Source organism: Perca flavescens, chromosome 15 (assembly GCF_004354835.1).
Source record: "Perca flavescens isolate YP-PL-M2 chromosome 15, PFLA_1.0, whole genome shotgun sequence".
Classification (NCBI taxonomy): domain Eukaryota; kingdom Metazoa; phylum Chordata; class Actinopteri; order Perciformes; family Percidae; genus Perca; species Perca flavescens.
Window position 1 is genome coordinate 1,425,199 of NC_041345.1, and position 19,690 is coordinate 1,444,888.

At 40.2% G+C, this 19,690-nt stretch overlaps 1 protein-coding gene across 3 annotated transcripts in view; it reads right to left on the reverse strand.

Moving 5' to 3' along the window:
• Positions 1-19,690, reverse strand: part of LOC114569966 (choline transporter-like protein 2) — a 60,589-nt gene that overhangs the window by 39,682 nt on the left and 1,217 nt on the right. Inside the window, exons 1-2 of one of the 3 annotated variants that reach the window (XM_028600143.1) lie at positions 6,704-7,184; positions 346-394 (exon numbers count right to left, since the gene is read on the reverse strand). In XM_028600143.1, the coding sequence (XP_028455944.1) occupies positions 346-394; positions 6,704-6,743 (89 nt within the window). In that variant the 5' untranslated portion in view covers positions 6,744-7,184. Of the gene's footprint in view, positions 1-345; positions 395-6,703; positions 7,188-19,690 lie in introns of those variants that run through there. The other 2 variants (XM_028600141.1, XM_028600142.1) reach the window with 2 other exon arrangements.

The window sequence follows — 19,690 nt, forward strand, 5'->3', positions numbered from 1 at the left end:
ACGTAAGGACTACTAGCCAGTCAGAAGTAGAGTATGAGGGCGTGTCCTGACAGTAGCTAGGTAAGGACTACTAGCCAGTCAGAAGTAGAGTATGAGGGCATGCCATGCTAGCAGCTAGGTGAGCATTATAACGTTTGTCTCTGAAGTAAAGGCTGGACTACAATAGAGCTGTTTGGAGCAGTTTTTGAACAGTGTTTTCTCTTGGAGATGGTAAGTCCCTTTGGGGGGGGGACTTTGGGCTTTTTCAGATAGATAGATAACGCCAAAAAGCATAATATGCACTTAAAAGAAAGTCCTTGTAGCCACTTACACACGTAAAAATTAAATGGCATGTCTCTATCTCACCTGTTCTGGATCGGGCCCTTGAATGTCGGGTCGAACTTCCTTGGCTCACCTACAAAGAAGAAAGAAGTGCGTTTATCACTCTGAGTTATGGCTCGTGAGACGTCTACAACTGTACATGCAGAGATAATGCGAGTAAATTCTTATTTTGTGCGAGTGTTCTGAAGTGGATTTCAAAAAGTTTACAACGTGAAAAGTACGAAGGGAAATGTCATAGTTGTAGGTGTTTTCACAGCTGATTTTTAAGTTCAATGAATGCAACATCTTTCAAAACTATGGGGAAGTTTGGTTTTTCCCATAATTGAGCAGCCCTAGATTGAGCTGCAACTAAAGATAATTTTCATCGTCGATTAATGTGTGGATTATTTTCTGGATGAATGGATTAGTTGTCCGGTCTCTAAAATGTCAGAAAATGGTGAAAAATGTGGCTCATTGTTTCTCAAAAAGCCCAAGATGACATCATCACGTCTCGTTTTGTCCACAACTCAAAAGATCTTCAGTTTCCTGTCCCAGAGGAGAAGACACTAGAACATACTCACATTTGAAGGAGCTTACAGAGAAATTGTACTTTTTACATAAAAAAAAAAATGACTCAAGACGACTCACGATTTGATTTTCTCAGGATTTTTTCAGGAAGTTTTATAGAATGAGCTGCAGACAAATGTGTGTGAAATATTCATTTATGTCTATAAATTGTGCAAAACAACTGATCTGTCCTCTTATCAAAAGTGACCCTGAAATTGTAATTCATCTTAAAAGGGATACTCCACCGTTTGTTGAAATAGGGCTTATCACGGTCTCCCCTAGCTGTAGATAGGTGGGGTCTCCCCTAGCTGTAGATAAGTGGGGTCTCCCCTAGCTGTAGATAGGTGGGGTCTCCCCTAGCTGTAGATAGGTGGGGTCTCCCCTAGCTGTAGATAGGTGGGGTCTCCTCTAGCTGTAGATAGGTGGGGTCTCCTCTAGCTGTAGATAGGTGGGGTCTCCCCTAGCTGTAGATAGGTGGGGTCTCCCCTAGCTGTAGATAGGTGGGGTCTCCCCTAGCTGTAGATAGGTGGGGTCTCCTCTAGCTGTAGATAGGTGGGGTCTCCCCTAGCTGTAGATAGGTGGGGTCTCCTCTAGCTGTAGATAGGTGGGGTCTCCCCTAGCTATAGATAGGTGGGGTCTCCTCTAGCTGTAGATAGGTGGGGTCTCCCTAGCTGTAGATAGGTGGGGTCTCCTCTAGTTGTAGATAGGTGGGGTCTCCCCTAGCTGTAGATAGGTGGGGTCTCCTCTAGCTGTAGATAGGTGGGGTCTCCCTAGCTGTAGATAGGTGGGCCAACGCATTTTCTGTGCATGCATTGTTTAAGTCCGGTGCAACACCGGCAGCACCACCACTAGTTAGCTTAGCATAGTGAATGGAATCCTATGTTGCCGGTTAGCATGTTGTGAATAAAAGTGAGCAAACTAAAGACAAAAAAAAACAACCTAATTACTTGTTCTGAAATAACAAAATGCGTTGGCCCACCAATCTACAGCCAGGGGAGACCGTGATAAACCTTATTTCAACAAACGGTGGCGAATCCCTTTAAATAAGAATACGTAGTGATTTTTTTAAAATTGAATATGCGTTCATAAGAGACTTCAGATACAGTATTAGGGGACCACTAAGGTCTATATAAAAGCATCCAAAGAGCATCATGTCATGGGACCTTTGAAAGGATAAAAACAGTACACCCCCCCTCTTCCTCCCATTCTTCAGTCAGATAACTTTCCCCTCCAGACAAACACGCCCAGCAACAACTAATTCCTCCCTGGTGACTAAGCAGAAGCAAACCCACGTGAAAGACTGAGCTAACATGACCTGTACAACCACTAGAGGGATTGTTATAATGTAAAGATTATTCTATCTTTGATATATTGTGTAGCCTATTGTACTTGTGTACGGTCAATACACCATGCTGTCTTTTTGTCTATATGGACGGTTTTTAACTTTAACTTAAACTCTTCTTCAAGTCTTTTACTAGTGTCTATGTATAGTTACAAGGTATATTGGAGGATTTTCCTGAATTTTAGAAAAGAACCGCCCTCTGTACTTTTTGAAAAAATGCACATGCGCAACACTCTGCCTGCTCCCCACTTTTTCACAAATTGAGATGTTTACCGTGTGTGCGCGGTGCGTGACTTGTGCCAGGGCTAGCATCGCTAATCATAGCTTAGCTACATCAACTTTTACTAGCAGTGATTTTAAATTGATTTCTCCAAATAGCCAAACTTTACCTGTGGAGTAGAAACTTCACGACTGAGGCATCAGTGGGAAGCCCAACCTGTGCTTTTAGCGCACGCCAGCGTGTGAAATATTCTCCCAAAAGTTTCAATGCTTCAATGAATGGCTGAAACCGTAGCTCAAGCTCACCACACACACACATATACCTGAAAGCTCGGGACGTGCACGTACCACGGCCTTACGTAAACATATCACCAGAATGACAACCAGGAGGACCAACAGTCTCGATGATCCACCCGGAAAAAGAAAATCCTCCACTATACCTTTAAGTAATGATTATTCTATCTTTGATATATTGTGTAGCCTGTTGTACTTGAATAGATTTAGAATTTGCACTGACACTGTCTTGCACTATGATACCATTGCACCTTTCTGCATGTTTTCCACACCGCTCCTTTAAACACGCTACAACCAAACTTTACTGTAAGGGCACACTATTGACATCTTCCATTGTATTTTTGTAGTATGTACAATATGTATGTATGTGTTTGTCGTAGGTCTGTGTGCTTAGGTGTATGCATGTTGTGTATAAGCTATTGGACACCTTAATTTCCTTAAAAACACAAGATTTAAAGTGGAGCTTTTGCACGTTTCTTTGTGGAGAAACTGTCAATATAGCACTTTTCTAGTCTTAACAACCACTCAAAAGCGCACAGCTCTGTCAAATGAAATCAGCTAATCAACAAAGTTTAAAAAAAAAAAAAAAAAAAAAAAAAAAAAAAGTTTATTTAGTCGAGAGCAGCCCTGGTTTTCCGACAGGTCAAGCGAGGTCAGCGCGTCAGAAGCAGAGTGTCCATTATCTGAGCAAATTCATCTCGCAGCTCTGAACTTAACTCATCAGAGAACATTAGCTTCACTCAGCAGATCAGAGCTCTCTGGGGGACAGAAATAGGTAAGCAGTGTGCCACATTATTACTGCTGAGCAAAGTCACTCATGGCATCCTCACAACAGCTCCTCCTAGTCCTGTTGCCTGTTTATCTATGCGTCGAGGTAGACTTAGCCCCCTTTGCCTCCGTTCTAAAAGCACTTTGGGTAAGCTTATGCCGTTTTAAATGTGCTATATAAATAATGATGACTTGACATGTACATTATGTAGCATTGGAGTCCAGACGTTGAAGTATGGTCTCCGGCAATCAAAAGGCACTAAAACACAAAAGGAAATGGTTTCCTCCCCCAAAAAACAACCATTTTGACATAATTGCTGCCGTGTTAAAGGAATACACCACCGTTTGTTGAAATCGGGTTATTCACCATCTCGTCTTTATTTATATTATGTGGGCAAACTGTTTTGTCTCAGTGCATGCATTGTTTTAGTCTGGCAGCAACGCCGCTAGCTTAGCGTAGTGAATGGAATTCTATGTTGCCGATAGCATGTTGTGAGTAAAAGTGACCCAACAACAACCTAATTACTTCTTGTGGCCTGCATTTTCACAATGAATACAAGTAGCAATGCAGATTAAGACTAGACCAGTTCCTAGGCAGATACTGATTTGGGACTATATTGGGTGGGAGCACAGCCGAAGCACTGCTACTCGGGTTCTGAGATATCACGCATAGTGCCCCTTTAACTTATCATTCCCAGACTACCCCAGCATGTACAGTATATGTGCACATTATGAAGCAATGGAGTCTAGACAGAAGTTAGGTCTGTGGCGTCTTTGCATATTAATTATGTATGTGGGCTGGAGGATAATGCTGCAGCAAACATTAACCCAACGAGCTCCGATTTAGCTTTTAGAGAAGGCACAGCTTCCGGTTAGAAAGAGCACGGGTGGTGCATTTCATATCCTGATGAAAGAAGACTCATTCAGCGCTAGAGTGAAGATATTGTATCACATGAACTAGACGATCTAAATAATCAGTGTCATGATAAATAAGGCTCCAAATGTTGGAGACATTTTGGCGAGGGAAGAGGGAAAAAACTGCCGTGGCCACTTTCACTGATGTATGGCTTTATGTACAGTTGTTACAATCATTTTCATAATCATTCAACTTGTTCAAAATGCTGCTGCTCGGTTTTTAGCAAATACATCTAGACGTGCACACATCACTCCCGTTCTTTACACCCTAAATTGGCTCCCGGTCTGTTTTAGAATAGACTTTATGGTTTGTTTTTAAGGCCCTTGATGCCCTGGCCCCGGAGTACTTATCCAAGATTTTAACCCTGCGGGAGCACAGCCGGTCTTTGCGGTCTTCTAACCAACTGGTTTTAGAAGTGCCGAGGTCTAGGTACCAACGATGGGGTGATCTGCCCCGAGACTCTGGAACAAGTTACCCCCTGATATTCGCACTATTACAGATGTTGCTCTTTTCAGGTCTAAACTCAAAACTTTAATACGCATGTGACGACTTCCTCTTCCTGGTTCTAGGTAACCTTTTATGATTTTACTGTTTTCTACGTTTCATTCTTCTTATTGCAAGATATGTTGTTCTATTCTTAGTTCCTGATGTGAAGCACTTTGGATACCTGCTGGTTGTTGTAAAGCGCTATACAAATACATTTTGATTGATTGATTTTGGAAGATTGTGCTGAGATGTACATGTTCTTATTTATCGTTTTTTGTATTTTAAATTAAATTTAACATGTTCAAAATACACTAAACGGACAAAAACATTTGAAGCTAATGTCACGCGGTGGAAATGGTTGTGTGAATCTCGTCGACACTTTCTGGTCTCAGAAACAAATCAAAACCAACTTTATGAATTATAAACGCGTTGGGTTTTCTGGTTTTGCTTTAAGGCGTTTACTTTTTGGAGCATTTTTTGATACCATGAGTAGAGTCTACGAGCATATTATTCCCCCTAACCCTTTGTCAGCCATTTTTGGCATTTCCCCTGATGCTAACCTCCCTGTTGCACTGACACACAGTATCCTGGATCCATGAAATAACTGGCCTTTAAAAATTAAAATCTCTCTATGGGGCCTCTATGGGAATTTAACCTAGGGGTGTACGGACTTATGCCCCCTGTATTTTAAGGAAGAACATTTATTTACTTAAGATACATTATTCATTCACAAAGAAAATTGGTGACCTTAAAAGGTTGGATTTTTCCTAATTTTAATTAAGGAATTAAGATCAATTTCCAAAAAAAAAAATCCTCTTTTTAGTCAACTTTAGCATGGGTTCATTAACTTATGAGCACAACTATATACTTTAGGTATACCATCTCTGCACGAAAGAAAGCACTTTTTCCTGTCTCTATGCAACTTTTTTAGAGTCATTTAACAACAGCAGCATTAATAGGTTTAATAATGCAGTAGGTTAGAGGGTGGCTTGTGCAATTTACAGCATTATTTCTGAGTCTCTTTCATATCCAAGATACATGGGAACTGAAATATCCCTGATCAAATCGATATATAATCTGATACCCAGCCCAAATTGTCACTATGAGGTGGTATTTGACAATGTAAGTGAAGTCCAGTCATCTTTACATATAAAGAGCATTTAAACCAACAGACGTTGACCCAAAAAGCTTTATCGTTTCAAGGCAGATTAGTTGAGATCTGCCTCGATACAGGTGAACAACATTATAGAAATAGAAGGTGCAGAAGCATCAGACTGAACTAATAGTTTAATAATAATAAAAAAAAAAAAAAAAAAAAAGGTTAGGTCTTTGTTTGGAAAGTGGAAGTTGAAACGTGAATTGTTACAGACTCAAAAGGAAAAAGGGAAGCCTTGTTAACTTCAATATGTGGCTTTAGGAACCAGAGACAGGCTTAATAAGAATTACATTATTAGAAGAAAAGTCTGCTATTTTAATGATTGTCAGCACACAGGCATATTTGTGCAAGAGAAAACACTGATAATAAAACTCCCTGTGTGCGCACGCGCACGCACACGCACACGCACACACACACACACACACACACACACACACGTATAATCAGCAGCAAAGCTGGCAACACACAAACACTGATACTGCTGCTCCAGTTTCACTCAACGACCTTTTAGACAGATTCTTTTTTTAAGCAATAAGAAAAGGCCTAAAAATTAACCAATTATTCCCCCTGTCATTTGACTTTTCTCAGATGAATACAGAATGAAAAAAAGATAAGAATCATTAGACAACTTAAGCCAAAGAGAGGGAGCAGTTACCATTCTTTCCATAAAATTCTCCTTCCCTTTCCTCGGGCATGTTGAGATTCCTCTCTGGGCCAAATGTTGAAAGGTACAGAGAATCCCTTTGAGTCTTTCCAAAGCCACTTTCTATCTTCTATCTGGTTCCCTCCTTCCTCGGCGTCTCTCTACTGAGGACTTTTAGTGAGCCAGAGCGGGGGAAACACTTGTAATGTGGAGCAGAAAACCAGTCCAACCTGTCCTCCCAATGAATAGCTGTGAGCCCTGAGAGACGCTCCACCTCACCTCAGCCTTCCCTCTGTTTTCACCCAGCAAAAACAAACTGTTTTCAATCTGCGCCCCACCTGTGCATCTTTGCCTCAATCCCCTCCCACTTCCAAAATATCTCTGTCTGTCTATTTTCTTTGTGCCTGCCTCAAAAAGAAGCCCAAACAGACAGATTAATCCACACGAAAAGCTGCGAGTGAAAAGAGAAGAAGAGGCGTGAACAAAGTTAGGGTGGAGACGGTTGTTGTGTATGAGGGAGTAAAGCTAAAGTCTAATTTGCATTAGTTGTTATCAAAAACGTGTTTGGAGTTTGCCCCCCAGTGGTGTTTCATATCGCTGCAGAGGAGGAGGAAGAAGAGGCGTGATTAGATTCAGGTGTGCAGGACATTTAGTGCAACAATCACCTGCAGTGAATTCAACCTAGACCCTATTTTCCTGTTTGTGTGCGTGAGTGACTGATGGGAACAACAATATTTGAAATTGGTCCAGTATTGAGTGAGAACGCTGTAACTGGCAGCTGTGAACCGGGCTGTAATGTAACCCTACAGGACTAATGTTCAGCATCAGTTAGAGTCCACTAAAAGTTCTGTTGTTGCCGCTGACCGACTCAGATTATTATTCTAAGTGTCTGACAACATTATGGGATGGATCCCTACAGACATAGACCTTTTAGTTAAAGAGTAAGATCCTTTTAGTTTAACATGAAACAGCCCCGAAATCACCATCACCAAACTCCACCAGACTCCATGTAAATAATCAGGACTTTTAGCGTGTATAGAGCCAGCCTATCTCCACATGTAAATGGGTGAATTAAGGGTTTATTTCAACCAAACCAGAGCGGTGATTGTTGGAACAGTGGAAAGATGAACCAAGACGGCTTTTGGTAGTTTTATTTAGTTTCTGTCCACTTTGAATCAAGTGTGTTTTACGATGATAAAAGTCCTGATTGTTTACATGGAGTCTGGTGTAGTTTGGTGATGGTGATTTCGGGGCTGTTTCATGTTAAACTAAAAGGATCTTACTCTTTAACTAAAAGGTCTATCTCTGTAGGGATCCATCCCATAATGTTGTCAGACACATTGTCAGAGTCTGTCAGCTGCAACAACAGTACTTTTAGTGGATGCTAACTGACACACAAAATGCAAATTAACCTTACATCGCAGCTTGTTTCTTGCTAAATCCTGGACCAATTTCAAAGATTGTTGTTCCCATCAATTACTTAGACACAAAAACATATAGTAAAATAGGGTCCAGGTTAACAATCCATGATTTTGTGATATTAAATAATTGTTATTAAACTGCCATTTGAAGAAACTCAAATAGGATCCACTCAAAGTATTTTCTCCCATCTTGTGGCAACATGGCAGCATTACACCAGGTATCAAATGAGATGAAAGACAAATCTGTTTAGATTCCTTTTTTTTTTTTTTTTCAGCTTTTCCTTCCTTCGTGCTTTCACGTACTAAAACATGTCAGCTCACTCTTTGTCCTGTATTCAACAGCCAAAAGGCAATCAGAGTATGTCAGATGGATTCATAACTCTAAACAAAGAGTCCACACAGAAGCACTAAATGCTGCAAATGCTTCTAACAGATGCTGACACAAACTCTCATTTCTAATGAAAAGACTGAAAGTTTCCAACTTTTAGTTCAGCTTGAATGAATTAAAGTTTCCGTCCTCTCTGTTCCCTCTCTGTTTTTACGGCCAACGTTTTTTGTGCGCGTGGGCATTCATTCCCATCAGGAGTTATAGCATCTGGTTCTACTCTTATTTCCATAACAAACTAGTCTAGCAGTTTTTGAGAAATTGGATTTCTTTCTTGCATGCCTACAGACACAACAATAGTTGTCCATGTGCAATCAGTCCTGGACCATTACCTTGGACAGGCAGGCAGCCAGTTTGACATGGGACAGTGCAGGAAGTATAGTCTGATGTCATGAAGTGGTGTATGTATGACACGCCACTTTGTATGCCATTATTGGTGTGCTATCAAGACGCATACTTGTGTGTGTGTGTGTGTGTGTGTTTGTGCGTGCGTGTGTTTGTGCAAGACTAGAAAAGTGCAATATAGAAAATTTCATTGACAGAGTTTCTCCACAAAGAAATGTGCAAAAGCTCCACTTTAAATCTTGTGTTTACCAGAGATGTGCTCACAGGTTTCTTGGAAATAAATCACTCGGCATGAAAAAGCATAAAACATGACTTATCTTAGTTGAAATGCCCGAGCCTGCAATAATTGTCAGACCATCTGTTGATACTTTGAATATCACGTTAACGATATTGCTTGCGATAACGGATATAAAAGTGGACTCAGTTCTGTATTTTGGCTGTTTAAGGTATTCTAAAAGTGTGTGTGTGTGTGTGTGTGTGTGTGTGTGTGTGTGTGTGTGTGTGTGTGTGTGTGTCACAGAGACACGTCAATTGAGTGTGTTTGTGTGTGTCTGCGTGCGTTTGTGCACGTCTGTGCGTATGCGAGTGTGTGTGTGTGATTATACAGGTGTGTGTGCACACAGAGAGTTCTTTTATCAGGGTTTCCTCTTGCACAAATATGCCTGTGCTGTGTGTGGACAATCATTAAAATGGAAGTGTGTGTGTGTGTGTGTGTGTGTGTGTGCATCTGTGTGTGTCTGTGTACGTGTTTGTGCGAATCTGTGCGTGCACTTCTGTGTGTGTCACAGAGACAGAACGTCAATTTGAGTGTTTGTGTGTGTCTGTATATGTCTGTGTCTGTATATGTGTGTCCGTGCAAGTCTGTGCATGTGTGCATTTGTGTGTTCGTGTGTGTGCGCGCGCTTGTGCGCGTCTGTGCGCATCTGTGCGTGTATGCGTGTGTGTGCGCATCTGTGCGTGCGCGCGTATGTGTGTGTGTGTGTGTGTACTACATGGCCTAAATGATCTACATTACTGTTTAAACTGTAGTAAGTGAAACTGAAACTAAACAGTGTTTCTGTTCCTCTCTCAGGGAGGGGTTCTTTATTTATAACGTGTCCGGACATTCCTGAGTTCCCTGAGTTTTATTTTGGTGCCACCGCCCTCCCAAAGAGGGGAGGTTGTCGGTTCAATCCCCGGACAGATCTGGGGAGGGAAAGTGAAAGGAGAAAAAGCTTTTTGCTCCATAATTACCCCCACTGAGGTGCCCTTGAGCAACGCTGTTAACCCCCAACCATTCTGGCCGTGTTTCCACAAGAGCTGACAGTAAAAGTACTAGAATATACACAGTACAGGCCAAAAGTTTGGACACACCTTCTCATTCAATGCGTTTCATTTTTATTTTCATGACTATTTACATTGTAGATTCTCACTGAAGGCATCAAAACTATGAATGAACACATATGGAATTATGTACTTAACAAAAAAGTGTGAAATAACTGAAAACATATCTTATATTTTAGATTCTTCAAAGTAGCCACCCTTTGCTTTTTTTGATAACTCTGCAAACCCTTGGTGTTCTCTCAATGAGCTTCATGAGGTAGTCACCTGAAATGGTTTTACCTTCACAGGTGTGCTTTGTCAGGGTTCATTAGTGGAATTATTTCCCTTATTAATAAAAAAGCAAAGGGTGGCTACTTTGAAGAATCTAAAATATAAGACATGTTTTCAGTTATTTCACACTTTTTTGTTAAGTACATAATTCCATATGTGTTCATTCATAGTTTTGATGCCTTCAGTGAGAATCTACAATGTAAATAGTCATGAAAATAAAAGAAAACGCATTGAATGAGAAGGTGTGTCCAAACTTTTGGCCTGTACTGTACTGTATATATATATATATAAAAAATGATAATATAGCTGACAGAACAGCAGGCAGACTTTAAAACCACCTCAAGGTTCCAGCTGCTGCCCGTCTCTTTCATTACGCTACAGGGTAATGTTTAGGTTCAGATCTATTCATGGCGTTAAAAAAGAAGAACACACACACACACACACACACACACACACACACACACACACACACACACACACACACACACACACACACACACACACACACACACACACACACACACACACACACACACACACACACACACACACACACACACACACACACACACACACACACACACACACACACACACACACACAGTGAATTCTCATCTCTGCTGCAGACATTTCATCACCTCACACACAGACGACAGAGAGAGACACAAACAGGCACGCAGGCCACGACAACTAGAGCGCCAACTAACGGTTAATTTCACTCTCGATTAATCTGTTGATCATTTTCTGGACGAATGGATCAGTAGTTTCGGTCTCTAAAATGTCAGAAAATGGTGAAAAATGTGGATCAGAGTTTCCCAAAAAGCCCAAGATGACATCCTCAAATGTCTCATTTTGTCCCCAACTCAAAGATATTGAGGTACCTGCTTCAGAGGAGAGAAGACACTACAATATATTCACATTTAAGGAGCTGAAATCAGAGAAGTTTTCACTTTGACTCACACCGATCAACTGATTATCAAAATATTTGTCAAGTAATTTAATAGTTGACAACCAATCTAGGGTTGGGCGATGTCCCCTAAATTGGCAGTTGACGATGTTTACAGTAAAACGTTGTGATGGACGATGATATTCTTTTTTACATAAATATAAGTTTCTACTACTATGGGCTAACAATTAACATAGAAACAATCTGACATACATTTAAATGCCCTCTGTAAATAGACAGTATTAAATGCTGGCGCTGGTAGGGGCAGTAAATAACAACTTGACCTACTTTCACTTAACTACAGTACCGTAAAGTCTAGACTCAATCAGATGTCCGTGATCTGCTTAACGACAGTACAGTGGAACGTTTGCCTTAAACAGAGCGACAGTAATAACCTAACATACCATCATTACTGAGTTTAAACTACATTCACGGTTATATTAGCACTGAATAACGCATTCAATAAACAGAAACCTAACTCTGCACATGAACAGATGCGCAGTATTAGCTCACACATTAAATAGCAATAGCAACATTTATGAATGTTGTTCATAAATCCTGCATAACATCGTCATCAGACTTACTTATTCATGCACGCACACAGTAGTGTCCACAAACTTAGTCCAATGAGGGGAGAAAGGAAAGTGTGATAGCGTTCCACGTTAACGCTTTTTTCTCTCTCGCTCGAGACAGCTGTGTGCCGGTCAACCATCACACCTAGGCACAACCCTAGAACCAATCGATCAATCGTTGCAGTTCTAATGCAAATTAGACAAAATAACTGAGTCACAATGAAAGAGGAAGAAAGTCCAAATATTCTCTTTGTGACCCAATTCCTAAACTACAAATGCACAGTCCTGACTAAACTATGAAGGAGACATTTTAAGGAACATTTGGGGAAAAAATAATAGCGGTTAAAAGTTGCTTTAAAGGAATATGCCACCGTTTGTCAGTGCAAGTAATTAGGTTGTTTTTTTGTCTTTTGTTGGCTCAACATGCTAACTTATAGGATTCCATTCACTACAACATGCTAACCTGCAACACTAAAACAATGGATTCCATTCACTATGCTAACCCCACCTATCTACAGCTAACCCCACCTATCTACAGCTAGAGGAGACCCCACCTATCTACAGCTAGGGAGACCCCACCTATCTACAACTGTTGCCCACCTATCTACACTAAAACAATGCATGCACAGAAAACCTATCTACAGCTTGGCCCACCTATCTACAGCTAGAGGAGACCCCACCCCATCTACAGCTAGAGGAGACCCCACCTATCTACAGCTAGAGGAGACCCCACCTATCTACAGCTAGGAGACCCCACCTATCTACAGCCCCCACCTATCTACAGCTAGGGAGACCCCACCTATCTACAGCTAGCTAGGAGACCCCACCTATCTACAGCTAGAGGAGACCCCACCCCACCTATCTACAGCTAGAGGAGACCCCACCTATCTACAGCTAGGGGAGACCCCACCTATCTACAGGAGGAGACCCCACCTATCTACAGCTAGAGGAGACCCCACCTATCTACAGCTAGAGGAGACCCCACCTATCTACAGCTAGAGGAGACCCCACCTATCTACAGCTAGGGGAGACCCCACCTATCTACAGCTAGAGGAGACCCCACCTATCTACAGAGGAGACCCCACCTATCTACAGCTAGGGAGACCCCACCTATCTACAGCTAGAGGAGACCCCACCTATCTACAGCTAGAGGAGACCCCACCTATCTACAGCTAGGGGAGACAATGATAAGCCCCATTTCACCACACGGTGGCGTATCCTATCCTAACTATAGCCTAGAAATCTAGACCACCCTAGCGGCAGCAAATGTAATTTGCAGCCAGGGTCATTTAGCAACTCTCCGTTGGCTTGTGAGCTGGAAAAAGCCCCCAAAAAGTAACTTAGCCATCAAAGAAAAAAGCAACAAAAAATGTTGAAAAAAGCAACCAGATAAGCCCCCAAAAAAGTTGGAAAAGTGGCAAAAACATCGTAAAAAAAAGGCACCAAAAGCTTCTGCAAAAGTGACGAAAACTTCAGAAAAGGCTACAAAAACTAGGCGGGCCAAAATGTATTGTGAACCTAAATGGATACGAGGGCCAGATCAAAATCTGCAAGGGACCAGATTTGGCCCACGGGCCTCGAGTTTGACACCTGTGCATTAAACTATTGAAGGCATCCGGGACCTTGTGAATTCTGAATGGATTCAGGAAATCAGAAAGCAGAGCCTCCTGATCTGGTCTGGGCGGTTAGGTAATGGAGACAGAGATTTTATTGTCCGTTTGTTTGTAGCAGGGAGCAGAGGCGATTTAGGTTTTCCTCCGAGGGTGCTCACAGGCGCGATCCTTAGTACTAGTAGTCAAAAAATGTTTGCATGTCAGAACCTTCAGGAAACGGAGAGCAGCCGACACGAACACACACACCTATTAACTCGATAATAATGCCGTAAAGTCAGTACCTCCAGAAAAACGTGATTATGCGATCGCATAATTCAACGCATAATCAGCCAAAGTCTGCATATTTATGGGGGGGGGGGGCGCATTTTTTCAAATTTGCCGCACTTTCGCCGCATAAATTGCCGATTTCCGCGCAAAATATGCGGGGCTTGCATGATTTCATAATCCCCGTGTTTTCGTTTTTTCATTCATTCAAACCTTTATTTAACCAGGAAAAAACTCCATGAGATTAAAAATCTCTTTTACAAGAGGGTCCTGGCAAGTGGCAGCAGCAGCTTGGTTTCAATAAATACAAAGACAATAACGAAATAAAAACATAGACACACTTTCACTCATCATATTCAAACACCAATGTCATCATAAAGAAAATCTGGGTCCTAAATCAATTTAAAAACAATGACACACAGACTGCCTTTCTGCAAGGTCCTTTAGAAAGCATCGTTGCAAAAAAGTCCCATAATATATCTCAGCAGAAAGTTGAAAAATGTTGTGTTCACTTCACAGAAGAGCAGCCATTTTCCCCTGTTGCCATGGGAATGTTATGAAGTGATGTCATTATGAGATGTGAACATCATCGAAAAGCATGTACTTTGAGTCTCTTAAGCTGCTATCCAATATGAAAGCTATCTTAATATCTGATGTCTACTCGTCTCAAATTTCTTTGTTTAAGTGCTCCTGCTGTCTATATTATTATATTATTATTATTATTATTAATTAATTAATTAATGTCTCTTTTATTTCCCTCTGTTTAGACTATTACTTTTATTTTTACTTTCATATTATATTATTTGTATACATTTTTTTATCCTAATGTTTACGTATTGCGATGACTGAATACCTGTAAACTATTTTTTGAAATTGGGGGGAATCACTTTTTTTTTCTCTTTTTCATCAAACTGCAGTTTTTGCAAAGTTCCCGCAATTTCATTGTATAAAAATTGCATAAATATCCAGCATATTCCATCGCATTTTTTTAAGAAAATGTGCCGCATAATGAAGGATTGTCGCCCGCAACAACAACAAAAAAACTCTGCATTTTTCTGGAAGGACTGTAAAGTATGTTGTCTTTCAACTCAGGACAGCACCACTTCTCACGAATACAGACAGGATTGGAGATGAGAAGTTTAACGGATACGTATAGGCGGCCCTTTTACGTTTTCTGCGTACGTCTGCTCAGTGTTTTCGGTATCGGCGCCTACGGCAGGGAGGAGATGCTGCAGAGAGCACAGGAACTGACCTGAAACTAAAGCTGCAAATGGGAGCTCTAACAAGCTTTACCAAACTGGAGGGAAATGAAAGCGAGGCTGGAGAAGCTCAGCATCGGGTTTCAACCACCCACTCTCCTAAATATGGTTCATAATTACACCTAATCTGTGCCAGGGCATGGCTGCATTCTGCTTCCAATCCTGTCATTGAGGTTTCTTCTTATATCTCAGCATGAAATTACTCCAGCATGGGAGACTACAGTGGATCCTGCAGTATGTTCTCAAATGGCACATTTTAGGTTTTTAATTCTCTGGGGGGTTTTTTTTACCCCTTGAGTTTTCCTCGAGTCAAATTTAACCCATTTTCAAAGTTCTTTATATCAGAAATATGGGTTTCTTTCAACCAAATTGCCCAAAAAAATAACAGTTTAAATGGTTTCAAAACAGCACATCATGACTAAACTTTGACATGTACCAGTCTGTGATCCACTCAACATCCTCTGATCTTAACAATTAGGTCGAAATAATTCATAATTCTTTTTTTTTAAACAAAGAAATTAGTTATAATATCTTTATTATTTAATAATTAATTTATTGACCATAAATTAAAAAAAAGGTGTTAAACAAAGTGAAAACAACTTTTAAAAAGTGTCAAAAACGTTGAAAAAAAACCCCCAAAAAAGTAAATTTTCAATTTTAACCCAGAAGGACAACGAGAAGTTCATGGTGGACGGGTGAAGCTGGGTTGTTCTAAAGTCTAAAGATACGCCGATGACATCAGTCCTTCAGTCATTAAAAAATAGAAAAATGCCTAAAAAGGAGATAACATAGACACAGGCTAATTACTGATCACTAACATGCTAGTTAACATTAGTAATTACTGATCACTAACATGCTAGTTAACATTAGTTATTATTGATCACTAACATGCTAGTTAACATTAGTAATTAAACCTAAACAGATAATGGAAGTCCAAACTGCCTGTGAGCTTCTCCTGTACTATACGGTAATTCCTCTACTGTGTGACAGTAAGTCTCGTGGTTATGACCCAATCGTTAGCCTATTCTCTTTTTTTTTTTATCCACAACAAGCAGGTTTGGGTTTTTGTTAAAATACAATATGAGCACTTTAAACATTAAATCGCAAACAGATAGTGAATCGAGATCGCGATTTTATAACGATTAATCGTGCAGGCCTAAAACCCAGCCCTGGTTTTTGGTCTTTACAAAACAAAAGACGATAAAAGTATGGCTCTGCCTCGGAGGCAGGTTGGTAATGTGAGGAGTCAATTAGCCATCACGTGGCAGGCGGAGTGGAAGAGGGTGTCTGCAGAGACAAGGGGAGAAATCTAAAAGCCACATCATTAAAAAGCCAGCAGACAGAAGAAGTACCTCCTGTTGTTTTCATTCAACTCCGATAACATTCAGCTAAATCTCAACATGCTCAACATGTTGCTGCACAACAATATGAGTGAGCAAGATCTCTTTTTAAAATCTATTTCCCGTTTGTATCGTTGAAACTAGAGCTCTTCAGTGGCTTGGATTGCCTCTCTAGTTGTGTGTGGTTGTAATGAAGGCTCCCTTTATCCTAAAATATATCTTATTAATGGGTTTGACAGTGACTCACGCTGTGGTAGGCTGGGTGTGATATGCAGCTCTCTGCTTCTTACAAGAGAAGTGCATTCCCTCCAGAGAAATAAAGCCATAAACTATTCACAACAGAAGAGAAACAGCACATTTAGAGAGCAGGTTTACGTCTGAAAAGCCTCGCTTTGGGCCCATGACATTGTCTTTTGTACACAATGATAAAATACATGGACTCTTTTTTTACTTTTTAACCCTTTGTGTTGTCTTCCTGCCGGCCTTCCATGTCCTCTCGGGTCAAAAACCCCAAAAATCTGGATTTGGTGGATCCCATAGTTCCCAGTAATGCCAACCAAGACTATAGTGTAACTTAGAGCAACGGTATCTATAAAAGCCTTTTCTGCACAATGTTTTCTGCACAATGTCAAGCCTTATTGTTGTTTTTAATAATGTGTGAACATACTAAATTAACTTTTTTGTAGTATTTTTCACGATTTGATTTGTTTTTTTGTCACTTTTTTTTAACAAAAAAAAAAAAAAAAAAGGACTGACAAAAATGAAAATAAATCTATGTAAAACTTAGAAAAATATATATATTTTTTTATCACTTTTTAAAGGTTTTTTTTGGACCATTTTCTCACTTTTTTTCCCAAACACTTTTTTTAAATAGTATTTTTTCGTCACTTTTTCCAACGTTTTTTTTTTTTTTCAAATGCTATCAAATGAAAAAAAAACACCCAAATTCTGAAATGTATTTCACTTGTAAAGAGTAATGATTGTACGGAGCAGCAGCCAAAATGCAGTAACTTCAGGTACGGCAAAGGAAGGACAGTCACAGTTTGGTAGGTCATGGTGTTTTAGCTGGTTTTTTGATGTGTAGTTTTATTTTTTATTGTTTTAATCATAGGACTGTATGTGTTTGCATGTATTGTATGTCCTGTTCTCTTACATCAGGGACCATGTTGGAAAAAAGTGTTTCTTGCTTTTACATGTTATCCCTTGGATCCCCTTGTTGTCTTTCTAGATCCATAAATAAACCAAAAACCACAGCTAAAAACTGGTTTTAACCAGACGACCATTACCAGCTTCGGGAGTAGGAATTCACTTTCGGATTCGGCAGAATCTTAACCAGTGGATTCGGTATTCGGCCGAACACCAAAAATCTGGATATTCAAATACAATACAAATGTTTTCGCCAGTGGTTTAGGCCATGTGGGCCACCAGGCTTGCAACACTGGGGGAACCCTGCAGGAAAATAAGCGACAGATTAATCTACACTTAAAATAATAAGTTAGTTGCAGCGCTAGTAGCCTGAGTATGAAACTGAGCATTACAGTTCTCATAAGACACTACCAAGAGAGAAACTTTCTGAAGGCATGAAGCTGACAAACGCAGACTCTCTTCACATGTTTGAGGTATTTTCTAATAAGCTCTATACATAGCTGGGCGTCAGCTGAGGAATGTGGCAGCAACTGGACAAGCAGAAGATAAACTGGGACAGGCACTGTGTGTGTACCACCAGCTCACTTACATGGCCTACAACCTGCATTATGAAAACGCTGTATGCATTAGGGCTGGACAATTAATCACATTTTTATGGAAATAGCACTATAGACAAGTGTCAGGGTTTCCCGCAGTACTTTGCAGCTAAGGCGGCCACCTTAGCAACACACGCTTAATGTCAGATAACGTCCATAATAATTGGACTTTTGGTTAGATTTTGTGACAGTTTTCAGTGGTTATGAGGAGCAATATGAGAGAGAAATTTGGTGATCATTGATGGTTGTTTAGGTACATTAAACCGTGTTAAGCCCGTGAGAACCATGCAGAGTCAACTCACTACCTGCTGAAAATATGAAACATTAATGTTTAATGTCAGATTACGTCCATAATAATTTCTATGGGTTAGATTTTTTGGCAGTTTTCAGTGGTTATGAGGAGCATGCAATATGTCGTTTATTCACATTTAAAGGGATAAATTGCCATCGATGTTTTCTGCGGGTTTTTTTTAAAAGGTTTTTGTCAAAACATTCTTTTATAAAAATGTTTGTCAAATGCTATAAAATTTAAAAAAAAAAAAAAAAAAAAACATTTTGAAAATGGGTCATATTTGACCCCGAAGACACCAGGAGGATAACAGGCTAGTCTATATCCACGACCTTCCACTTCAACGCAACCTATTTCCCTTCCTGCCAACTTAAAATAGTCCAAACTTCTTGTACGTTTCTAGTTTTTAAAGATACATAACATAGGTCAGGTGGCAGCATCACTGATCTTGAAACGAAGGCGATATTTCTCCAGCTCCGTTAATTTGCCGATTCAGTCAGAGAGACTGAAGGGAAATGACTCAGATTTTAAGTCATTTTTAAAACCCTAAAAGATTTGGGGCTTTTGCGAAAACATTTGGGGGTGGAGCCCCAGACGACACCCCCTTTCACTCAGCACCTGTTCTATATTTATTTATACATTTATTTATTGAGACTTATCCCTTGTGTTGTCCTTCGGGTCACTGGGACCCAAAGGACAAGACAAGGGTTATGTACTTCTGTTTATTTTGTTGAGAATTGCTCTCTAAACCCTGTCTCTTGTAAAGTAAGTAAGAAAGTTTGTTTCTAGAGCACATTTAAACACAGTTTAAGATGGCCAAAATGTTGTACAAACAAGCACTAAGGTGCTGTATTAACCCTTGTTTTGTCCTTTGGGTCACAAGGACCCGAAGGACCACACAAGGGTTAAGTCATTTTTTCCAATAGTTTTCCATAGTTATCATCTGTTGTCTTGACTTGAAAGGCAGATATGGATACAATGTGACCTAGGGCTGCACGATTAATCACACTTGGACTATAGTGCAATATCCCAAAATAAATCTGACCCATTTTCAAAACGTTTCTATAATCAGAAATTTCAGTTTCTTACAACCAAATTGTCCAAAAACATAAAGGTGGATAGTTCCCTAAAACCATTACTCTTCACAAGTAAAATAAATGACCAGTTCACTACTTTGATTGAATTTGGGCGTGTTATTCAATTTTATAGCATTTGAAAAAAAATGATCAA